Below are 23,185 nucleotides of genomic sequence, written 5' to 3' on the forward strand. Positions count from 1 at the left end.
ATGTTGTATTCGTAGTCAATAACACTATGATAACTAAATATCAACTTTGTAAAAAATAATGAAAATTTCGACAGCTGCTGATATAAAATCAATCTAATATCTATTAAAAATAGGTTTCTAAAGCAAAGCAAGAATATTTTATAAATATGTTGTACTCTATTATTTGGCTGAATTGCTAATATTGTAATATTATCTTGTAATCGATCACAAATACTCAACCAATAAAAACAAAATAAATAAACAAACAAACTGAAAATGCACTGTTTTGATTGCTAGAAGTTTATTAATAAAGGATGTGTGTAATTGAATTTCATGTAATTAGAAAACGAGAGACAAAGAAGCTAAGAGTGATTTTTTCTTCACACTCAGAATCACTGAAGTGTATCGTATTCTGACAAACAGGAACCAAAAAAATTGCACAGGGGAGGGGGGATTGGGAAAAGAGTCTTTACCTTAAAATAATTCCTAGTACAAGTTAACAAAGTTGATCAAAAATAATGCCACAATGGCCAAGGAAGGGATAACAGAAGAATGCTATCTGTTACAACAAGACCAACTGTCTTCTAATACTAAACAAAATGCAGAATTCAATAAAGAAAAAAAAACAAAGTAAAAATAAAAGAAGAGTCTAATTTGATATGAAAGTATTGGTTGCGAAAAGCCGGCCTTTAAGGTGGAAAATTTAGAACAAATACAATTATAATACAAAACAATTTCTTGAAAATTGACACCATTTCCTAATGGGGTAACCGAGAGTCAACAATGAAAATGTCTTTTAGTTTGGGAAATTTACAGCTTTTTCCCCTTTGGGGTATTTGATTTCTGAATTAGGAAGTAAGAAATCACAAATGATTCCCCCAAATGGGACTACTGATTTTCTTCAATTGTTTTTAAAATCTACATACTTCCAAAATCAGAAAAAGACGTCATTTCTCAAAAAGAAAAAAAAAACAAATAAAAAAAACAGTATTGTGAAAAGTTATAAAAGATAAAACATATACTTATAGTTTCGATTGATACATGAATTAGTAAATAAAGAAATACGTGAATAAAATAAAAACAAGTAAAGAGATTATGTATGACAATAGCATGCTCTGTACTTTCAGAAAATACGAAAAAAAGACAGAGCATTGCATTTAACCTATCCAATTTTTACTATTATTTTACAAGAAAATGAAAAAAATAATGGAAAATAAAAAGTTTTTTTTAAAATAATATAATTTTCTTGATCTAAGAATTAGTTGTATAAAACAAAAAAAACAATAAAAATCACTAGAGTTGACTATTGAGTATATCCATAACTCTTTTTCTCTCCCTTATCTTCGACCATCCCTAAAAAAACTGTTTAATGATCCATAATCATAATATCTTCTAAATATAATTGAAATGTATAAATCGTTAAGTATTTTTTTTAAAGATTATATAATATTATCATAAATAAATAAACAAATAAATGTATGTATATTTGTGCTTAAATAAGTAAATTATGCATCTTCTATTATAGAGGTCCCTCTTGGAGATTTGATAAGTGATTCATTATATCTACTCATTTCATCATCCTCTACCTCTTCAAGAACAGGGCTAGAATATCTTCTTAAGGAGTGAGAAATGCTAGTTTCTGAATCTTCACTATCAGATACAGCTGATTCTACTGCAGAACTTTCATAACCGCTGATATCATTATCATTCTCATTATGAAAATTAATATTAATATTGACAACGTTATTTGAATCACTTACCATCGCATCTAGCTTAGAAGCCAAAAGAGATTCTTGTTGTAATTTTTCTTGCTTTCTTCTTCGTTCTTCTTCAACTAAACTTCTTTGATATTCAATATGTTCTTGAAGTGTCTTTTCTCTTTTGATTCTTCTTTCCTCTTCTTGCTTCCTCTTTAATTCTTCTTCACGTCTTTCTTGTTCCTTTTGCTCCTTTTCCAAAGCAAGTTTCTTTTCTAATTCTTGCTTGGCTTTTAGTTTCATAGTACTTTCCGATTTTTCCCGTCTTTCTTTCTCCAATGCAATTCTTTCAGCTTCCTTTTGCTTCCTTATTCTTTCTTGTTCTAATCTAGATATCCTTTCAGTTTCTTTAATTTCTGCAAGTCTTTTCTTTTCATCTTCTTGTTCCTCTTTTTGATATTGGGCTTCTAATAATTCTTTCTTTGTTTCAAAGATAACATCAATTTTTAAGACAGCGGTATTTTCATTAATCACACCACAGCCTACTACTTGGAAGTCCGATATGAAAGAGTTAAATTGTAATTTTTCATTGATGTTATCTCTTGAAGAACAAACAACTAATTTTGAACCATCGTGGGATAATTCCAATGAGTAATCTTGAAACATTTCTTTAGCTAACTTACGTCCAACAGCATTACAATCAATTTGATCAAGAACAGCTTGTTCATCTATTTGATTGGCTACATAATATTGATTTCCAAAAAAATCGGTGACAATACGATATGTTGGTTTTATGGTTTGTTTAATATTGTGGTATTGTTCTTCAATGGCTTGATAGTATTTGTTGTAAGGTAATTGTTTCTGGAATGTCAGCAATACACCTTTTGAACTCTCTTTCGTGGTTAATATAACTCTATCGTTACTATTACATCTATTGTTTGCAAAATCTTGGAATAAAGGAGCTTGCCTTAAGATAGTTTTTTCATGGAAAACAGGTAACTGCTGAAATAAACATGGACTGTATAATTGACTGTACATTTTTGTTTCTTTGTCTTTGTTTTAGTTTTTTTTTTTTTTTTTCTTAAAAGGAAAGAAATATAATATAGTATTTCTTTTATTTTGTGTAAACCAGGTAATCTAGCGTATAATTTTTTGACTAGACTATTATCGTTATTATTGCTGTTGTTTTTAGCGATGATAGAAGCCAATTGGAAAACAAAATATTTCAATATTTAAAAGAGAAAGGAGGAAAAAAAGACCTATTTAATCCTCTTTCTAATTTAATTTACCTTATTTATATGTTTTTTGAAGATCAATCATGATACTTGTGTGTCATTCCAGGAAGCCTTACGTAAGATAATTTACCACCACTTGAGCTAAAAACCCTTCCAACATAACGATTAGTCAGATTTAATTTAGTGTTAATAAAACATACCAGCCTGCTTTTTAAAGCATTTTCCAGAATGTTCTATGGCGTACAGAAACTTTTCTCCTCCTCATTTTCCCTTTTACTCCTCTACGAGGAAAGAACCTGGTGGAATCCCATAGAAAGAAAAAAAAAGAGAAAAACCACGGAAACTTTTCTTTTTGATCCACGGAACATTTTCTTTTTTTCTTTCTTTTTTCCCCCTTTTGTATTCGGGAGAACAAAAAAATAAAATCTTAATCTCGGACCTTCTAGAACATTTCTCGAGAAAAATCTGTGCGATGAAATAGGTTTCGAGAATTTGAGGGGAAGGGAAGGGAAGGGAAGAAATTTGAATCATCGTTGACACTGTCTTTTTAAAAATTCTCACTCAAAATGGCTTATCAAAAAAAAAAGAAAGGAGCACCCCCACAAAAAATATTTTTGAAAATTTATGACAGCCCTATCCTCTTGTTACTGGAAGTGTAGCTTTTTTGTTTTTTCTTTCATTTGACCCTAAATAATATTAATTTAATCAAGAAAATGTAATTTACCATATAGTTGCACAAATGAGTATAAGCTCATCATCCAACTATGCTTCTGTAATTACATACAAATATTTATGTTCATTCCATTAAAAATACCTGACAAATGTAATCCTTACACTTAATTGTTGTTAAAATGTTTTCTTTGATTTTTTTTTGTCCTTTTAAAAACAGCGCCTATTATATAATGTAACACTTCATCCAGTAAAGTAATCCATTAAGAAGCAAAGCACACCCCTCCACATAAATAGTCTAACTAAACCTCGTAACCACTTTGGACGTATCTTGTATAAAAGAATACCACAGTTATCACCAAATGAATCGTTTTTTTCTGCATCCAAACCTTCTCCACGTTTAAGCCATTGTCTTGCAGGGCATCCCTTCCAAAAATTCCACCATTTAAATGATTGGCATAAAGACATTCTTTCTAAATTCTTGCTCAAGGGTCCTCTTGGTCCATCAATGTATCTCCATTGAACAGGACACCATTTTTGTCTTGGATCATTCCATTTCAATCGTTTATTGCCCCATGCTCCTGCATATCGTAGCCATTCAGTCCCCATATCTTTTTCTCTATCTGTTATCGGATATATGTCTTGCCCACTGTATTGATATGCATAATAATTTAAAACAGGATCCCACATTGGTCCACGATCTGTAAAATCACTTAAAGGCATGAAAAAGAATGGAACATCATGTGAATGTTGACCCACCGTAGCATAATTGGCATGTGTTCCACGCGCACTAAATATCAACGGTCTCCAAACAATCGAATTCTGTATCTTTCCATCAACATGTCTTAGTTTTTTAACTTTTTCAATTGCATGAAAATGATACGCACTTCCACCACCATGAGCACTCATCCATAGAAACTTTGGTTCCCCCATATAGAACCTTACTAGACTGTGTTCCCAATCACCTATGTGATTGCCCCAGGGCCCATATCCCATTATAAACGGTCCCCAATTAAAAGGGTAGAAATAAAACCAATATGCATCTACCCATCCATTACCTTTGTCAACAATAAATAAAACTGCTGGGGCTCGTTTAATTCGACCAGTACCGTATTCAGGTCGGAATCCAAATAACCACTCTGTATTATCATTAAATTTTTCATTAGATGTCATAAAAGTTCCTTCACTATCAACATTCGTAAAGGTTCCGTTCTCTAGGGATACATTATATGACTGTTTAAGGTCATGCAAAGTCAAAGGGTGTGAGACATTAACAATGACCCCATTCGAGTCTTCAATATGAAAATGAGTGACAAAATCCTTAATATCAGCTGGCCAATATCTTTCTTCACTATATAAATGCACAAGGGGGCAGTTATCTAATATATATTGTGGAACAGATTGTAATCTTTTCGGTATCGACTTTGTTTCATCTGTAAGTTCTTCTGGGGAAAGAATAGGTGGAATATTTAATTCTTGAGTTTTTAATTTAAATTCATATTCTATCTGCTCTTCTGATATAAACCTTTGATGAAATATAAGATTTAATTGATTTTCCTTTGTTCTTGCATTTACTGATCTATGCAGACACCACAAGTTTAAGAAGAAAGTATAGATCAAATACATATCTTGTATTTGAAAAAACCTCTTCTTTCCTTTTCTTACTTTTTATTTATTTGAATCCAGATTTATCTAACGTTCTGAGTAAGGCGTAAAAAATTCTTTAAAGTGATTATACCATATTCCATTCAATCTTTCCTCTACCTTGTCTATTTTCCCCTTTGTGTTAAATATAATTTATAAATATGAAAATCGTAAGTTTTTTTTTTTCCTTTTTCTTATAAATAACTTGTAACTCATTATGGTATATTTTGAAAAGAAGAATATTTATATATTAAAGTACTTTTTTCCTTCATGAAATAAAACATTGGTAAATTAGTACTTTTTACGTCGAAATAGATCATATACAGGTATAAAATAACTACTTATCCTTGATATAGCCCCTCAAACGAACCATGATGGCTATTCTTGTATATTTCTAAAAAGTTTGAAAACTCTTCAATGGTCCTTTGTCCTTGTAATTTTTTACAATAAGCAATGGCTTGTAAATTATCAAGTGCTTCAATTGTTGTCAGATACACGTAATAATCAACAATATGTTCCCTTATCTGATAAATATGGTCGTTCTTAGATCGCCATGCTCTACCATATTTATTATCCATTGAGTGCACACATTCGTTATTCATAGCAGGATTTGGTGAGAACCATTCAATTATAACATCTTGAATGTCATTAATCGATGGTTGCATATGAAAACTTAATGAATTATAATTGTCACTATTCGAGACAGAATTATTATCTTGAAAATTCTTAATTGAAACTGGAGTTGACTCTGTTATTGAATAATCTGAATTAATATCATTGGGCGATTCTGTTGTTCTTGTCCCTCCATTTAAAGATAATGCAGTTGCCTTATTCTGCACCCTTTGAGCAAAATTGCTCTCCATAACCTTTATTCGTTTTGATGGTATTATATCTAATTCATTTTGTTTCAAATACTCATCTACAGATCTTTTTAGTCTATGTTCAATAAAAAAATCAATTTTTTGATTTAACTTAGATTCAATTATACTATCTACTATTTTCTCCATTTTATTTTCTAACATATCCATTTGTCTTTTCAATAAAATACCCACTTTTGTTGTAACTAATTCATCAATCATATCTTTTAACTGCTCTTCCTGGTCTGACTGGTCATCCTCTTCACTATCATTATTGCTCTCTTCTTCTTTCTTTTCATTTCCTTCTTGTTTATCTTCAGTATTTCTGTGACGTGTCTGTTTATTCTTCTTTCCCTCCGTAGGTGGTTCCTCTGAAATTTTTTCCTCATCTTCATCACTAGAATGGCCACTTACACTGAAAACTCTAAATAGTGAACTTGATTTTTCTCTTTTTAAAATCGGTAAAGGAACTCTGTGATCATCATCACTATTACTTCCACTATCTTCTAATTCTATAAGGGATGTATCTTTTCTTCTGGAACCTTTTTTTTTAAAAGATCTATTTGTTGACAAATATTGTTTTATATTAGTAGGTGTAGTTGCCTTTAACTTAGAGTTCAATACTTCTACATATCCATTCATAATCTTATCTATCTCCATTTTAGAAGATGACTTCAATGGAAGATATGCAAAAATATCAGATAATAAATCAGTAAATTCTTGAAAAATGTTCAAAGTTTGAATTTGAATAAATTTAAAATTTTCTTCTCTTAATTGTTCCGAAACTTCATCTATATTTGGCGAAACCTTCAATTCAATTGGAGCTTTCTTAACAACTTCTTCAGTATTTTTTTGTGGTTTGTCTAAAAATCTCACTGGAAATTGAAACATATCTGAAGAGCCACTTTGTTTTTGCATGCTTTTACCTTCATCAAACGAATTAGACCGCTTTATATCCAAGTTTAATGATTTCACATTAACTTCCGGCAAATCAATATTTGATAGGAAAGAAGGTTGATCAACTAATCCCTCGTATAAATTGAAAAGACTGCTTTTATTAGGACCATCATTATCTAGTGTCCAGTCTACCTTAAAAAATAACGGTTCATGGTCTTGCAATTGAATACCATTTAAATAATATTGTAATCTTGGTTCTTTAAAGATAGGATGCATAAAAATATCGTGCTCTGGAAAAATCTTATAAATGACTGGTAAATCCAATACAAACTTAAACCTAATTACTTCCAACATTTTAATAAATCTTTTAGAATCTGTTGATAATTGGTTCCAATTACCCCTATAAATTTCTATTTCAGGGAAGACCGAGGAAATTATATCTCGAGATGGGATGTTGGATTCTGTTCCAAGTTTGATTCTCGTTGTTTCACAGTATGGATTATATCCATTTAAAATGTTCATATAATCCCATGGCACTCTATCATTAGAAAACAGTTCTTCAAATTTACCAAAATATAAATTAGATGTCCATGTGGGATATACTGGATACAATTTTTCAAAATAATATTTTTTCTTGTATGGAATATCACAATATTTAAACATGTTAGAATAATAGCTACCAATCATCGATTCCTTAGGATACTTTGATTCATATTTTGATGATAATAGATATAAATTCGCTACTTCATTAGGATCATATAAATTAGGGAAGCCTTCACCTTTAGAGAAATAGCGGATACCATAGAATCTTAGAAATAGAGAAGCTGCTAATGTCGTATATGGACATAGGAACGGGTTCTCGTGAGGCAATAAAGCTAAAGGTTTTCTAATTTCTTTTGAAAAATTGTCAAGAGATAAATCATAATATAGTATAGCCAAATCCTTCGAATACTTTGTGTCAAGAATAATTTTTGTATTATTTAATAATCGGAAAGAACATAATCTTATCTGTGATCTCTCTTTAAAAGTTAATCTTAGATATGTTGTAATATGGAAATCAACCAAAAACTTCAATTTTTCATTAGCTGTCTTAAAAACAATTGAATTTAAACTCTTGGTATTTGAGTTCCATGAATTTATTGATATTTTATAACAAGGAATATGTTTAGTGGGATCATTAGCATATGTATGAAGTTGAATCATGTTGAAGAGATAATCTTCATCTAGTCTATTTCTTTTGATCATCAAATTACCATATATATCGCATAATTTAGATATGAAGATAAAACCATTAACCCATCGAGACAAAACATCTGTGATACTTTCATCCTCATTATATTTGCTTTTAAACTTCTGTATTACATTTTCGATTAAAAATTGATGTACTAGCTGGGATGATATGGGCAAGTTTTTATATATGACAGCTTCATCATCATTTGATATATCGTCGTTTTGTTGAAAATCATCATTATTATCAGTGTTATTGTTATCAGTATTATTATTATTGTCATTATCATTATCATTAGACAACGGTTGAAACTGATCTGCATATTTTACCAATAAATCATTATTTTTACACCAATTCCCATAATAGATCAAATATGTTTTATACACAGTAGTCAATCGTTTTGTGGTAGAATTATGGAGTCTTTGTAGCTTTTGTTTTCTAGTAATCATAACTTTTTCTAACAAATTTCTTTAAATTTCGGATATCAATGATACAATATCGTTATGTAAATATTGGATTATTTTGAGACACTAGATGCTTTTACAAATCAGAAAAAATAAAAAAAAACAAACAAAAAACAAAACAAAAAACAATACAACATAGATATAGATATTGATAAGAAATTCCAACAATTAAGAGATTCCATTAGTATTGTTAGCAATTGATAATGTCTGCCCAAGAAACTAACTTGAGCACTAAAAGTACATTCTAGCTATTAATGAAATGTGCATTATGCTTTTAAGGTTTTGCTTTGTTTGATTCTTCTTTTTCTTTTTTTCTTTTTGATTAAACAAATCATCTGACACGACAATATCATTATACACGTTTAAATTTCTGTTTTTTTTTTTTTTTTTTTTTTTTTTTTTTTTTTTCTCTCTATTTCTTTGTCTTGAATATATAGAACTGTTTTAACATAAGGAATAAAAAAATACAAAATAACACATACTAACATATATGATGCTGGTTTAAAAGGGAAAGGGTGTTGATTAGTTGATGATTAAAAGATTTGAGGGAAAGATATGTCTTTAATAGTCCTAATACACAAATAGCAAAAAAGAAAGTGAATGAAGTACAGAGTCTATTTAATTAAAAAAGTATGCGTACACAAAATTATACAAAGTGTAAACAAGAAGAAAGAATGTAATGAAAGGTACTTCAAATACGCAAAATCTTTACTCGACCAAAAATATAACAAGAAGAAAGAGAAAAAAAAAGATATCCCTACTTCGACATAACTTCTTCTTTTATTTATAACTTTAATCAGTTAATATAAACTGTTCTTGAAGAACTTTTCTTACAATAAGTGCAAACGAACAAAGACAAACAAGCAAACAAAGTTCTACAAGATGTACATGTTACCTTGTTTTTTTATTTAATCAAATTAATTTGGGGCCTTTAAAGAAAATCACAAATTTTTCTTCAAGTGGAACACATAAGCATGCACCCACATGTATATATGAATATATAGCATGAGCCGCTCAATACGCGTTATTTAACAAAAAAGTATCAATTCTTGATTTAATCATTCTTCACCGAAATATTACAAATGCATAAAACCCATCAATTTTTTTAAAAAAAAAAGAGAGAAACTGATCATATTGTTTGAGTCCCGAAGTCTGTGGGTGGACAAACAATTGATTGAACAGAGATTTTAAAATTATCCATATTTTCTTTCTTCCTGTCAAAATCAAATTTTTAAAAGAAAAGAGAATCGAAATGAAATAAAAGGCATAATAGTCAATGGAGTAAAAGAAATTCTTACTTGAGGTGTTTTTTTTTGCCCAATGCAGATTTCAAGAAAATTTAGTCTTGTTGAAAAAGGAAACAGATAATAAACAAAAAAACAATACTAAAAATGAACTTACTATATATGATTAGACACGAATAATATGTTTAGGGTTTTATTAATTGAAATAGTCATCCAATATGTGTGAAACATCAATGACTATCAGAGGATTGTAGGGCAACCAAGAAAAAAAAATAGTGAATAATAACTATTAATCTTAATACTATCTTATGACACTGAACAAACAATATAAAATGAGGGTTTTTACGGCAGAGAATCAAATAATTACTATTTTTCTTCCCTTTAAATTCAATAAAAAGAAATTAGAAGAAAAAAATAAAAAAATAAAAAAAAACACTATTGTCGTTCAAAATTATATTCATAAAATTTTTTTATAATAAAACCACGACCGCCATACCAAAGAAACAAAATTAATTCCCTCGGACAAACTGGACAAAGTTTATTTTATTGTATTCTTCTTGTTTTTACTCTTTTTGTTTTTGTCATGCGGCCGGCTGTGCTATTATTTTTACTCATAGAAAATTTTTATAGCTATTGTTGTCCTTTATTGAATTTCCCCTTTTAGGCTATATAGTTTTATACACATATATATTCTCTTACCAATTACAATAGTTATATTTTTGATATTCTTTAGAAGATTTAATATTCATTTGTTCTTTGTCTTTGGTTTTGAGTCGTATCTATTGTTTTCTGAATGGTAAGTCCACTCTTTTTTCTTTTTATATCCAAAATTTCCTATTTTTGATCCATTAATTTCTTACTTTTTTGTTTTTTGCCTTTGTTATTGAAAAGTTTTTGAGATATATTCATGAATTTTTTTTTTTTGATATGTAAAAATTTCACTCAATTTTATTATCGATCCAATAACAATAGCACTAAAATAATACTATGTGTCTAAAAAAAAACCATAATAGAATATTAAATCCATGATTACCACACAATTATATATAATATATATGATAAGAGTATATATATATATATATATATATATGTATATATGGAGATATGTGTTTGGCTTTTTTATTTTCTTCTTTTGCATTCGTACACGCCACTTTCTGTTCCACCTTTTTGCTTCTTTGCTTCTGCCTTTCTATTTCTTTTGACTTTTTTATTAAAGATACCACAAGCCCGAGCAGACAAGTTAGTTAAAAATAATATATATACCCGTTACTGGACTCCTATCCAGTTAAATCCCTTTTTTTTTTTTACATATACACACCGTCTTTTTTTTTTACTTTAATATCATTTTCTCAACTAGTACACGCGCATACGCATTTAAATATTTAGAATAATTTTTTCTTTGAAATAAATTATGAGTGAGTTACATTCTGTTAATTCGTTCAGTTCTGGACAATCAAGTTTATCTTTAGCCTCTGATTTGGAAGCTCAACCACAACAATATATTCCAACTGAAAATGATGACAACACACAAAATAATGGTACCAAATTGAAATTAGTTCGTACTGAAACTGTCAAAAGTTTAGCTGACATGGGTGTTACTGCTAGAGCTCCTCTACCGGATGTTAATGCTCCACAAACTTCTGGTAAAACTGCTATTTTCCCTGAAGAATATACTATGGAAACTACCACTGGTTTGGTTCCTGTTGTTACTTTACAATCCCTTGGTAGAACTGCTACATCTGTATCTCGTATTAGAACAAGACAAATGGATAGATCTCTAAGTATTCGTTCTTCATCCAATTCTAATCATGATAAAGAGGAATTAGATGAACAACAACATGACGCAGAAGAGTCTAGTAGTTCAAATGCCATAGAAGAAGAAGAAGGCTTAGATCCTGAAATTGAATTCGTGACTTTTGTTACTAATGATCCAGAGAATCCTCACAATTGGCCACTTTGGGTCCGTTGGTGTTACACTGTTTTATTATCTACATTGGTCGTCTGTGTTGCTTACGGTTCTGCCTGTATCACTGGTGGTTTAGGTACCGTTCAAAAGAAATTCCATGTCTCTATGGAAGCTGCCATTTTATCTTGTTCTTTAATGGTTATTGGTTTTGCCTTAGGTCCATTAATATGGTCCCCCGTTAGTGATTTATTCGGTAGAAGGGTTGCATATTTCACATCTATGGGTTTATACACAATTTTTAATATACCATGTGCTTTAGCTCCAAATTTGGGTGGCTTGTTAGTCTGTAGATTTTTATGTGGTGTCTTTTCTTCATCTGGTTTGTGTTTGGTCGGTGGTTCTATTGCAGATATGTTCCCAAGTTCCACTAGAGGTAAAGCTATCGCTTTTTTTGCTTGGGCACCATATGCTGGTCCATGTATTGGTCCTTTGGTGAATGGGTTCGTCTCTGTATCTACTGGTAGAATGGACTACATCTTCTGGTTCAACATGGCTTTCGCTGGTGTTATGTGGATTATTTCTTCTTTAATTCCTGAAACTTATGCACCAGTCATTTTAAGAAAACGTGCTGTTAGATTAAGAAAGGAAACTGGTAATCCAAAGATTATGACCGAACAAGAGGCCCAAGGTACAAGTTTCAGTGAAGTCGTTAGAACATGTTTATTGAGACCTTTGTATTTTGCTGTAACTGAACCTGTTTTAGTTGCCACATGTTTCTATGTCTGTTTAATTTACTCTCTATTATATGCTTTCTTCTTTGCATTCCCTGTCATCTTTGGTGAGTTGTACGGCTGGAAGGATAATTTAATTGGTTTAATGTTTGTTCCAGTTTTAATTGGTGCCACTTTTGCATTGGCATTCACTTTCTGGTGTGAAAGTAAGTATATGCAAATCACTCAAAAACGTAGACCAACTCCAGAAGACCGTTTATTAGGTGCTATGATTGGTGCTCCATTTGCTGCAATTGCTCTTTGGATTTTAGGTGCCACTGCATTAAAGAAGGTTATCTGGGTTGGTCCAGCTTCTTCTGGTTTATCTTTCGGTTTCGGTATGGTTTTAATTTACTACTCATTAAATAACTATATCATTGACTGTTACGTTCAATATGCTTCTAGTGCTTTAGCTACAAAAGTGTTCTTAAGATCAGCAGGTGGTGCTGCCTTCCCATTATTCACAACTCAAATGTATCACAGATTAAACCTACATTGGGGTTCATACTTATTAGGTTTTATCTCCACTGCAATGATTGCTTTACCATACGGTTTTGCTTACTGGGGTAAAGGTTTGAGACACAAGTTATCCAAAAAGGATTACTCCATTGATTCCATTGATGCTTGAGTGACTCTGTCTTTTATTGTGTGCCTCTTCTCCGCCTTTTTTTTAAAATTCTTACTACTGTTGAGTTCAGTTGTTACTTGGGGAATTTATTCTCCATAATACATATAATATGGCATTCAGGTAGTTTTGTGATAGAAGCTTAATGAACTTTATTAACAGTTATAATACAGTACATGAAAAGAAAAAAAACCAAAGAATATTTTACATTATAGATATTGCTCCCATTGATATTCTTCATCTTTGAACAAGACAACGTTATTGTCACAAGCAATCAACGTACATAAACAATAGGACTTTTATTGTTATTATTTTATATTTCATTTTTCTTTTCGTTTATTATGTGTTTTTCTTATTCTTAAGTTATCCTGAACTTCAATCAATCAGTCATTTAATTACTAATTATACTCATTGTCATAATCATTCAAATAATTTTTTTTTTCAATTTAGTTTTATACAGTGATATCACATTAAGACTATTACATATACTATATTTAGAAACAATCAATAAATAATGCATTACATTTTATATTATGTTAGAGTTATTCTTCATTATTATTGTAGTAGAAAATTTCGTATAAGTACATATATAAATAATAGACAAATTTTCTGTCCTATGTAGAGAATATTATTACTATTATTTTTAACGTTAACATTAACCCTGGAGTTGACAAATTCAAAGATAATATCTTGATATTATGAACATTTTGTATCTGAGTCTATTGTTTTTTGATTTTAGAAAGTTCAAGATTGCTTGTTTCCCCCAAAATAGTAATTTTTGGATATTCATGTTATTCTAGGATAAATCTGATTTAAAATAAATCAAAAAAAAATCAAAACAAGTACTAATAAACACTAAGACTGAAGAATAATCAACGATATTGTCACAAATCAATAAGAAATATTGTAAACATGGTCCCTATTCGTTCTTGTATATATTCAATATCAATAAATATTTGAACAAACATCTTTTTCAAACCATCTGAACTCACTATTTTTAAATTAAGGACTGTGAAAGGTTGCTTTGTTAAAACTCTCAAATCTTCCTCCCCAACGAACTAATTTAGCTATTCATATCCAATTCAGTAATATTTAACTGTCTTTAAATGCTTGTTTTCTGTTTGCTGAGTTTGTAAAGTACTTTTTCATAACCACTTTATTAGATGTTAATATCATAATTTTCTAAATGGGCTTATTATTAAGATTTTCAAAAATGTCGCTAGGAACTAGTTGATTACAAAGGCTCTATGCATCATAATGAACTAAATTTTCATTTATCATGTGCAAAGATATAACTTAGCCTCATACATGTCGATTTTTTAAACTGTCCATGTTTTAACGATTTGAAGTAGTATCCAATTAACGTATGAGTCATTGGAGAAAGGTAAACTTCGTTTGTTTTAGATTTTAAAAAAATTATATGGAGCTAAGTATATCTTAGTATAGTATTTTAAGTATTTAATTATTCTTATAATCAATTAATGCATATTTGTATAATATAACTAATAATTTTTCATATTTTTTTCTCCATATTACTCCATATAATATGGACAAAAATAAAGCCAAAATACAAGTACTCTCATATTTACCAACTTTGTTACTGAATACAATTTAAATTCCAAAAAATGATGTCTTTTATTATTTTAGAACGAAAACTTCCATTGTTTGGATGAATTTTTAATTAATTTAATACACATACATACATATATATGTTGTCTTCGATTATGGATGTCCCTAGATATAAAATTATTTTTACATTAATTGACTTTAAATACATTTACAGAATAATAAATAATATTACTGCAAATTTAAATTTTAAACATCTTAGAGAAATATAAATCATTCCTAAAACTTCCTAGGTCACGATTCTTAGTGAAAAACGTGTTGATATTCTCAACAGCTTAAGTTATAAGTAATAAAATATTTACATCTAGTGGAAATTTTTCAAATCAAGATATTCTCTTGAAATGTTTCAGTCTGTCATTCGTTCTCATTTTTGATCTCTCTATCATGCAATTTATCAAATGCAGAATTCACCAAATCTTGACCCAATTTAGAACCTGCACCCCATATAATTGCATTACCTAATCTACTGCCAAATTGATGTAAAAATTGATGATTATGCTTTTTCGGTGGTTTTTGTGATTGTAGTTGTGGTGGTGAAGCAATTTGTGTGTAATTGCTATTATTGTTATGATTAGAAATTTTTTCATTATTATTATATTGTTGATTTGGTAAAGGTGCAGATGGTCTATATACACTATTATTATTATTATTATTATTAGTGTTGATGTTATAACTATTTAATGGTTTAACATAATTTGAAGGGAAAACACCAATTTGACCATTGCACCTACCTTTCAACCAGCTTTCAGATAAAACTTCCAAAACTTCAATTTTGTCGCCTACATTCAGCCTTAAATCACCTGATTGTTGTGATTCATATGGATAAATTGCTTCAACAAACTTCTTTGTCTTCTTGATCTTATTTGGCCTACTAGAATCCTTTGGTAATCTATTATTAAATTCATCATAAAAATCTTTAGAGATAACTTTATTTTCTAGTAAAAAGTCTAATTCAGTTCTAATGTTGGTCAATGAACGATTAATTAAAGCCTCTGACATTGTTATTATTGTTTTCCTTCTTTCTTTATTAAATGACTATTATTGAAAAAGTAGTTTAATACAAGTGTTTTCTTACTACCTATTGTTTTCTCGAAGTTTATATGACTAAAAAAGAGGCTTGGTCACAGAAGACTACTTGTTACAGGTATCTTTTCCACATATACATATATAGCAACATCATATATACCATATTTACTGTATGTATCATAGGGCCTATGAGATTCAGCATACGTATATATAAATACATACACATATACGTATATATATATATATTCTACAGTTCTTGTTATTAAACTTTTATCGATGCAACCTACAAACAAAAAAAAAAGAAAAGAAAAGAAAAAAGTAATCAATTTTTTTACTTCGCCTCATAAATTTCCTCAAGCAACTTAACAATGAAGAAGAAGCAAAGCACAACAAGAATATATCTGTGGATCAAAATATTAAAAAAACATGATTCATTCTATTAGTATGATTCTTGGTGTGCTAATACCTTGGAAAAAAATTAAGATTCGTAATATACTCAGGCCTTATGTATTCGCATATCAATATAACCATATATATATACACATATATGTTGCAGTAAATCATAGGTACTTACAAGAACAAAATGAATTATTAAATTTTAAGTAATGATTAGATCACATTAGATCAGAGTAAACTAAAAAAATATTTTCTACGATTTTGCAATTTTATTAAAATATAATATTTTTTGTTATGATAAAAATACTTATATATCCCATTTATTTGTATCTTTCTATTTACTTTCATAATTTTATTTCAGTATCTTCACCTTCGCCTTCGCCATCCTCATTATTCTTTGATTTCTTAGTTATACCAGTCTTAATTAATAATTGTTTGATTTCATTTGGTTTATAAATCTTTTGGTATACCCTTTTAGAACCGTTTCCATCATCTGGTTTCATTTTAATTGTAGCAAACTCCAATCTATCATATGTCAAAGCACTGCTATCGGTTGTTTTTGATAGAGTTTTCAAAGCAAGTTCTGTAGCTTCTTCTAATGTGATATCATCTTTATAATCCATCTGCAAAAGTGTTTGAGCTGCAGATGTATTGGCACCAACACTAATAGCTTTCCAACCTGTATAATTACCTGATGGATTGGATGTATACAATTGATACCCATATCTATCATCATAACCAGCATAAATAAATGATACACCAAATGGTCTCAGCCCACCATGTTGTGTATACCCTTGTTTTATATCACTCATTCTTCTGACTAGCATCTCCACAGGTATATCTTCGTTGTAAGTCAATAAATAATCTTGTGCATGGAATCTTGCAGTATTTATAAGGATCTCTGCATCTGCTGTCAAACCAGCCACAGCCACAGTGATTTTGTCATTCAATTTGTATAACTTTTCCGTGGACGTATCTTGCTCCAATAATGCACTAGTCACTTTCCTTTCTGCTGCTAATACGATACCATCCTTTGCCATAATACCTATTGCTGTCCCTGCATGAGAAATGGATTCTAAGGCGTATTCAACTTGATATAGACGTCCTTCCGGAGAAAAAATAGTTGTTCTTGAATCGTATCTTCTTGAACCCATTATTGATTTTGTTTTTTAATTTTAATTACTCTGGAAGGAAGAAAAAAATAACTATGTTTTGAATAGTGGTGTTTATCTATTTATGTCTAAAATATTATCTTTATAAGAGTACTTGGGTGGCAATTATAAAAAAACACAGAAGCACTAAAGAACAAAAAGAAAAAGATCAAAATTTTCACGCAAACTTTGTAACAAGAACTTGTTTTCCTGTTAAAGGTCTCTAACCACAACAGTATACACGCTATCTATATAAGCAGAAAACTTTTTGAGCGCTGTAAAGGCATTCTTTTATTAAAAATCGCACACACATATATACGCATACATTCAATTGTTATTCCCTTATTACTTTTGCCTTTGAAACTTTTCGACAAGTTCTCACACTTAAACATCTCGTGAATAGTTACATCAAAGGAAGTAAGAGGTATGGGTGTTGTGCCCTACTTTTATTCTGAACCCTAATCTAACTCCACGCTGGTCTGTATATTATTATTACTCTTACTTCTACTATATTCAATGTGTGCATATATGCCATACCTAACCTCTGTTATTGTGTTGTTTGCATATTCTAGATAAGATGTCTCTTTCCATTACAACTTTACGACAAGAACAACAAAAGCAGAAAGTAGAGATTGACAGTGTTATTCTGATCTGATACTATAACAAAAAATGTTTCTCAATGTTGAAGAAAATACTATTCTTTGTCCAGCATTCTTTCACTCTTGATTATTATGAAGGGAGACAGAGGGGAGAAAGGAAAGAACATTAGAGAGGCTTTTTTTTCTCTTATCAATCAAATAATATACAAAGGAATATATAAATTTTTGCCAACATTTCGTTTAAAGCCTTTATGCAACATATAGCTTACTTTAGGTATGGTTGAGAATCTACTTCTCTATTAAGAGTCTTTGTCTTTGTTGCTTTATTGATCTCTCTATTTATTTTCTTTTTTTTCCTTCTCTTATATATATATACATCTTTTAGGCATTAACTAATTATATGATGTCCTTGGTAACAATCTTATTTTCGTAAGCCATCTTTTTCTCCTTAGATCTTTAAAATATATTTATTAAGAAAGCATAAGATAATATCAGGAATAAGTTACTTCTAAACAGTGCCTTAAGTATTTATACGACTATATACTTCTTAAAATGTTCAAAACACATTCTTCATTCAGAATTTTTCCTGTTACTACTTCCTCTCTTCATATCTTTAAAAGACGTTTATCCGAATTTTATAATCTTTCGGCAAAGGATATAAAGGGGAACCTTATCCAGCTTAATCAATTAAAGGGGCAAACTGTATTAATAGTTAATGTAGCCTCTCAGTGCGGGTTTACCAAACAATATGAAGGTTTACAAAATTTATATGAAAAATATAAAGATAAAGGTTTCACCATCTTAGGGTTTCCTTGTAACCAGTTCAGGAGACAAGAACCAGGTTCAAACGAACAGATTATGGATTTTGTGTCTAATAAATATGGGGTCACCTTCCCGATAATGTCGAAAGTTAATGTCAATGGGAATCAGACAGATTCTGTTTTCGCGTATTTAAAGAGTATGAAAAGTGGTCCACTGGGAATCCAAAGTATCGAATGGAACTTTGAAAAATTTTTAATTGATAAGAATGGGAATGTTGTTCAAAGATATTCTTCTTTAGCTGAGCCAAAGGATATTGAACCAGATATTAAGACAATTATTTGAAATCATTTGTAGGTATATACTAGCCATTACATAATAGCATATATGTATAAATATTCTTATAATCATTAAGTTGTTTTATTTTGTATTTTTGTCCAATTTTTTATTTTTTTACCATTCATGTTGTGTAAAATAATCATAGTTTTCCATATATTCTCGTATACTTATAGGTCTTTCATTTTGTTTCATAGGGAGGATTTTTGTGCCTCTATGAACAACTTTTCTACCAGTAACTGGTACTCCTTGCACAAAAGAATGTCTTCTCATATACGATCTTAATGTTGAAAATGCATGGTTTTCTTTATTATTATCTTGATCCTTATTAACAGTATGTGGTAATAGTTTAAGTAATTTCTTCGAGTATTCATCTATATCATCATCCTCTCTATTACTATGCTTATTTTCACTATTACTTGAAACTTGTGATACTGAATCATCGTCATCATCTTTGAATAAATTACCACTTTCTATTTCTTCACTAGTTATAATATAGCGCCGAGATCTATCATCCGTATTAATTTTACTTTCACTAAAGTCACTGTCGATTCCTATAATACTATTATTTCTGTGATCAGTAGCAATATCTTTATCTGCAATATTAGATTTCATCATAAAAAATAACTCTTGTGCTTCAGGAATTAATCCAATCCAATTCATTAATAACGTTTGTAATTCAAAAGAACACTCCATTTTCACAAAATCAAACTTTCCATTCTCCATTAATGTTCGAACCATGAAACATATTAGCTTAACTAATCCAATTGCATACAAAGATACATATTCTGATCCCTCCTCACTTGATTCACCAACACCCATATTATCATTCACATCATACTGTGCTGGATTACTATTTAAATTATTCTTATTTGATAAGTATATCGCTGCATTAGTGAAAAATTCTTGTAATAACATACTTGTTTCAATATCTGACAAAATTAGTGGCCCTTGTCTGGAAAATGGAAACTTGTCTTTGTTTCCACTATTCACTGAAGATGATTCAGTCTTGTGATTCTGGCTTACTAGTATATCGTGTAATAAAAGTTTCTTCATATCTTCTAATGTAGCATTTGATTCAAAATCTTGTCCTCGAAGACCCATTACCAACTCAAAGATATAATGAATTAACGTATGATTTATTTCCATATGAGTCAGAAACCAAATCAATACTCGACGATATCCATTACACATTAACATTTCATCCATTAATCTCCACCCCAATTCATGATTAATATATAAAATCTCTCCAAAAGTAGAATTATCACATAAAAGTTCGTAGATATCCTCAGGTGTTACTATTTTAGCTTTGTTTCCGTCTTGTTGCCTTTTATTATAGTTTGAAATTTCGTTTAAATGACTAAAAATCATTGACTCCTGTTCTTCTTTGACACAAGATGACACTAATCGTAACAATAAGATTGCTTCATCATAAGCTAGAGTGGTCGTTGAAGCTTTAACAATCAATTTACTAACATCTTCCAATTTTGGACTAACAATAAACTGGTAAGTTGAAGCATAATAAAGATTTAGTCCTCTTGGGACATCTCGCCAATCTTTACCACTGTAATCAAATTCAAAGAATGCTTTAGATCTACCAGCAATCGGATTATTTGAATTGACATTTTCTTGATTATTTGTGGTCATTACAGTATTATTTTCTTCAATAACTGTATTATTTTTGCTTGTTATCATTTGTGCACCATGTATTTTGTCATCATCGAAGATGCAATCACATCTTCTTTGTTGAAACAGTTTTCCAATATTCTCATTCTCTAGAATATTATCTTCGTTATTTTTACTATTAGTCCTCTTGTTATCATTAATTCTTTTTGTAACCGAGACACCATTAATTTGTGGTTCATCGTCCACTATATTGTAATCCTCATATTCATATTCAAACATGTATCTAATATCCTCATCAAATCTATCACCTGCCTGTAAGTCTGAAAATAATTCTGTCACATTTTTTAAATCTACGCCAAGAGCTAACATTGCAGCTGCATATGATCTTATATCTGTATACAAGGCACCTTGACATAATTTCCGTCCATGTGGAGACATAAATGTGTTTATTGGTTCATGTTTAAAGTCGTGTTCCATATATTCCATATAATTATTTAATACTGTGGCAATAACGGCTCTCAAGGCAGATGCGCCTCGTATTGTCGCTCTAACAAGTAACGGAGTTTCCCTCACATTATCTTGTTCTAACATCCTATCTATATCTAAACTGAAGAGTATGATACATGACAATTTTTTCCAGACCGAAATTAAAGTTGATAAAAACGGGTTCAACTGAACTGGTTTATCACTAAACAATTTATATATCACGTATACGGCCATTATGTTGACCATGTATAAAAGTTCTAAATCTTGTGTATTCAATCCGTGTGGTAACCATGAATACATTAGATTCCACCAATGTTCAATATTTTTGTTATCAAAGTTATCAACTCCAAGGCTTTGTAAATGATTATAGTCTTCACAGTTTAATCTTTCCATTGAGTTTAGGATTATTCTTTCCATATTTAAGCCGATGTGAAATCTAGTTTCGTACCCTTGATATCGTATCCTTCCTGATTTTAAATCATTGTAGCATGAAGAAAGAAACAAATTAGCCAATAAATCAATTGATATAATATATTTGTCGTTTGGTAAGGGCTGAGTGAGTGGGTCTACCAAGGTACATAACATTTCGAATTGTAAAGAAGTGCATAAAAAATCATTAAATGATTTTAAATTTAACATTAATGAAAGGATACCATACCTTAATTCAGAATGCCAATTGATATCAACCATAGAATTGGAATTTTTATCTACTGATGAGATATTGGTGATACCAATATTTGCGTTTATATGAGGTTTATTATTATCAATGTATTGTTGTTGATTTGAAGCCCTTTGCAATTTGATTAAATATTCTCTATTTTCATCATATTTTGATAACTCATGGAAATATTCTATTGCAGTATCGGTAGATCGCACAGAGATAAATAAAACATCCCAGAAATCCGATTTCGTAATTGGTTTTAAGTAAAGTTTGACTAGTTCATTTTTCGAAAGAAAATTTTTTTCACTAAAGTCCTCTGAATTTGTGTTCAAATCAATATTAAGGAAGAAATCATATGTTGTATGAGCTCTATCATATTGTGTGACAATAAACCCGCCTAAATATTGGTATTTTGTAGAAGTTGGTATTTTACCTGTAATATACCATTTAGGATCGGTTACATAGTGTATAGTCATCTCGGTCAAGCAATTTTCAATATCAGCTGTGAAAAACCGTAATAAGTCGATGAGTATATTAAAGTCAGTGTTACATGCTAAAGATGTTAAAGTCAATGAATCTTGCCAATTTGAACCATCGTATAATTGATTCAAAAGGTTGTTCTTGTATAATGGATCATTATAATTGCGTATATCTAAAAACGATAAGTCATTGAATAGACAAAATCTATAGAATTTTAGTAATGTTAATAGTGACCAATTTGAATGCATATAACTTAATGCTAGCTTCAATTTTTCGTCATATGTATTGATTAATTTATCATATTTGCCCAAATTAATGTTATATAATTCATTTAATATGGATAATCCGATTTTCGTGGTGAAAAGAACAACAGCAGTTGATTCAATAAATAAATAATATAAATCCTCAGTTGGACTTTCAATTTCTTTACTGATTTGAGTCCTTAAGGATCTAAGTGAAGGTTTATAACCAGAGACTCTCTGTTTTAAAGATGTGAAGTTATCAATATTCTTATTAATATTGGTATTTGTATTATTCATTTGAAGATTGAAGAGAAATAAAGCAGTAGAAAAAGCACTATTTCATAGACATAACTAATTAAATTTATTGAGTTAATGGAACACAGTTTGTTAGAGAGTATTAAATTTAATAAAATACACATACAAATACACATATAGACACACATAAATATATAAATATATATATATATATAAATGTATTGAAGAGTGCAGAACATAAAAAAAGATGAAGACATAAATACTTCTTTACAGTGTCAAAATATTGAAGGAAAAAAAAAGACTAAAGAAAAAAATAAACTCATGAAC

At 29.8% G+C, this 23,185-nt stretch overlaps 8 protein-coding genes across 8 annotated transcripts; 2 read left to right on the forward strand and 6 right to left on the reverse strand.

The window, feature by feature from the left end:
- Positions 1-1,484: 1,484 nt before the first annotated feature.
- Positions 1,485-2,714, reverse strand: BTN2 (Btn2p; the record flags this gene model as incomplete). Its single annotated transcript, XM_064861268.1, has 1 exon — positions 1,485-2,714. The coding sequence occupies one exon, from the start codon at positions 2,712-2,714 to the stop codon at positions 1,485-1,487; it is 1,230 nt and encodes a 409-aa protein (XP_064716945.1).
- A 1,109-nt stretch (positions 2,715-3,823) lies between these two features.
- Positions 3,824-5,206, reverse strand: VPS62 (Vps62p; the record flags this gene model as incomplete). The annotated part of the gene is made up of 1 exon (XM_064861269.1): positions 3,824-5,206. One exon carries the CDS (start codon positions 5,204-5,206, stop codon positions 3,824-3,826), a length of 1,383 nt encoding a protein of 460 aa, XP_064716946.1.
- A 359-nt stretch (positions 5,207-5,565) lies between these two features.
- CBF2 (Cbf2p) lies at positions 5,566-8,655 on the reverse strand (the record flags this gene model as incomplete). The annotated part of the gene is made up of 1 exon (XM_064861270.1): positions 5,566-8,655. One exon carries the CDS (start codon positions 8,653-8,655, stop codon positions 5,566-5,568), a length of 3,090 nt encoding a protein of 1,029 aa, XP_064716947.1.
- A 2,670-nt stretch (positions 8,656-11,325) lies between these two features.
- Positions 11,326-13,218, forward strand: TPO2 (spermine transporter; the record flags this gene model as incomplete). Its single annotated transcript, XM_064861271.1, has 1 exon — positions 11,326-13,218. The coding sequence occupies one exon, from the start codon at positions 11,326-11,328 to the stop codon at positions 13,216-13,218; it is 1,893 nt and encodes a 630-aa protein (XP_064716948.1).
- Positions 13,219-15,195: 1,977 nt separating this feature from the next.
- LSB1 (Lsb1p) lies at positions 15,196-15,840 on the reverse strand (the record flags this gene model as incomplete). Its single annotated transcript, XM_064861272.1, has 1 exon — positions 15,196-15,840. The coding sequence occupies one exon, from the start codon at positions 15,838-15,840 to the stop codon at positions 15,196-15,198; it is 645 nt and encodes a 214-aa protein (XP_064716949.1).
- Positions 15,841-16,607: 767 nt separating this feature from the next.
- PRE9 (proteasome core particle subunit alpha 3) lies at positions 16,608-17,417 on the reverse strand (the record flags this gene model as incomplete). The annotated part of the gene is made up of 1 exon (XM_064861273.1): positions 16,608-17,417. One exon carries the CDS (start codon positions 17,415-17,417, stop codon positions 16,608-16,610), a length of 810 nt encoding a protein of 269 aa, XP_064716950.1.
- Positions 17,418-18,565: 1,148 nt separating this feature from the next.
- Positions 18,566-19,117, forward strand: PWA37_004801 (glutathione peroxidase; the record flags this gene model as incomplete). The annotated part of the gene is made up of 1 exon (XM_064861274.1): positions 18,566-19,117. One exon carries the CDS (start codon positions 18,566-18,568, stop codon positions 19,115-19,117), a length of 552 nt encoding a protein of 183 aa, XP_064716951.1.
- A 108-nt stretch (positions 19,118-19,225) lies between these two features.
- CAF130 (CCR4-NOT core subunit CAF130) lies at positions 19,226-22,900 on the reverse strand (the record flags this gene model as incomplete). Its single annotated transcript, XM_064861275.1, has 1 exon — positions 19,226-22,900. The coding sequence occupies one exon, from the start codon at positions 22,898-22,900 to the stop codon at positions 19,226-19,228; it is 3,675 nt and encodes a 1,224-aa protein (XP_064716952.1).
- Positions 22,901-23,185: the final 285 nt, after the last annotated feature.

The sequence above is a fragment of the Arxiozyma heterogenica genome (assembly GCF_036370985.1).
Source record: "Arxiozyma heterogenica strain weizmannii chromosome Unknown scaffold_7, whole genome shotgun sequence".
Taxonomy (NCBI): domain Eukaryota; kingdom Fungi; phylum Ascomycota; class Saccharomycetes; order Saccharomycetales; family Saccharomycetaceae; genus Arxiozyma; species Arxiozyma heterogenica.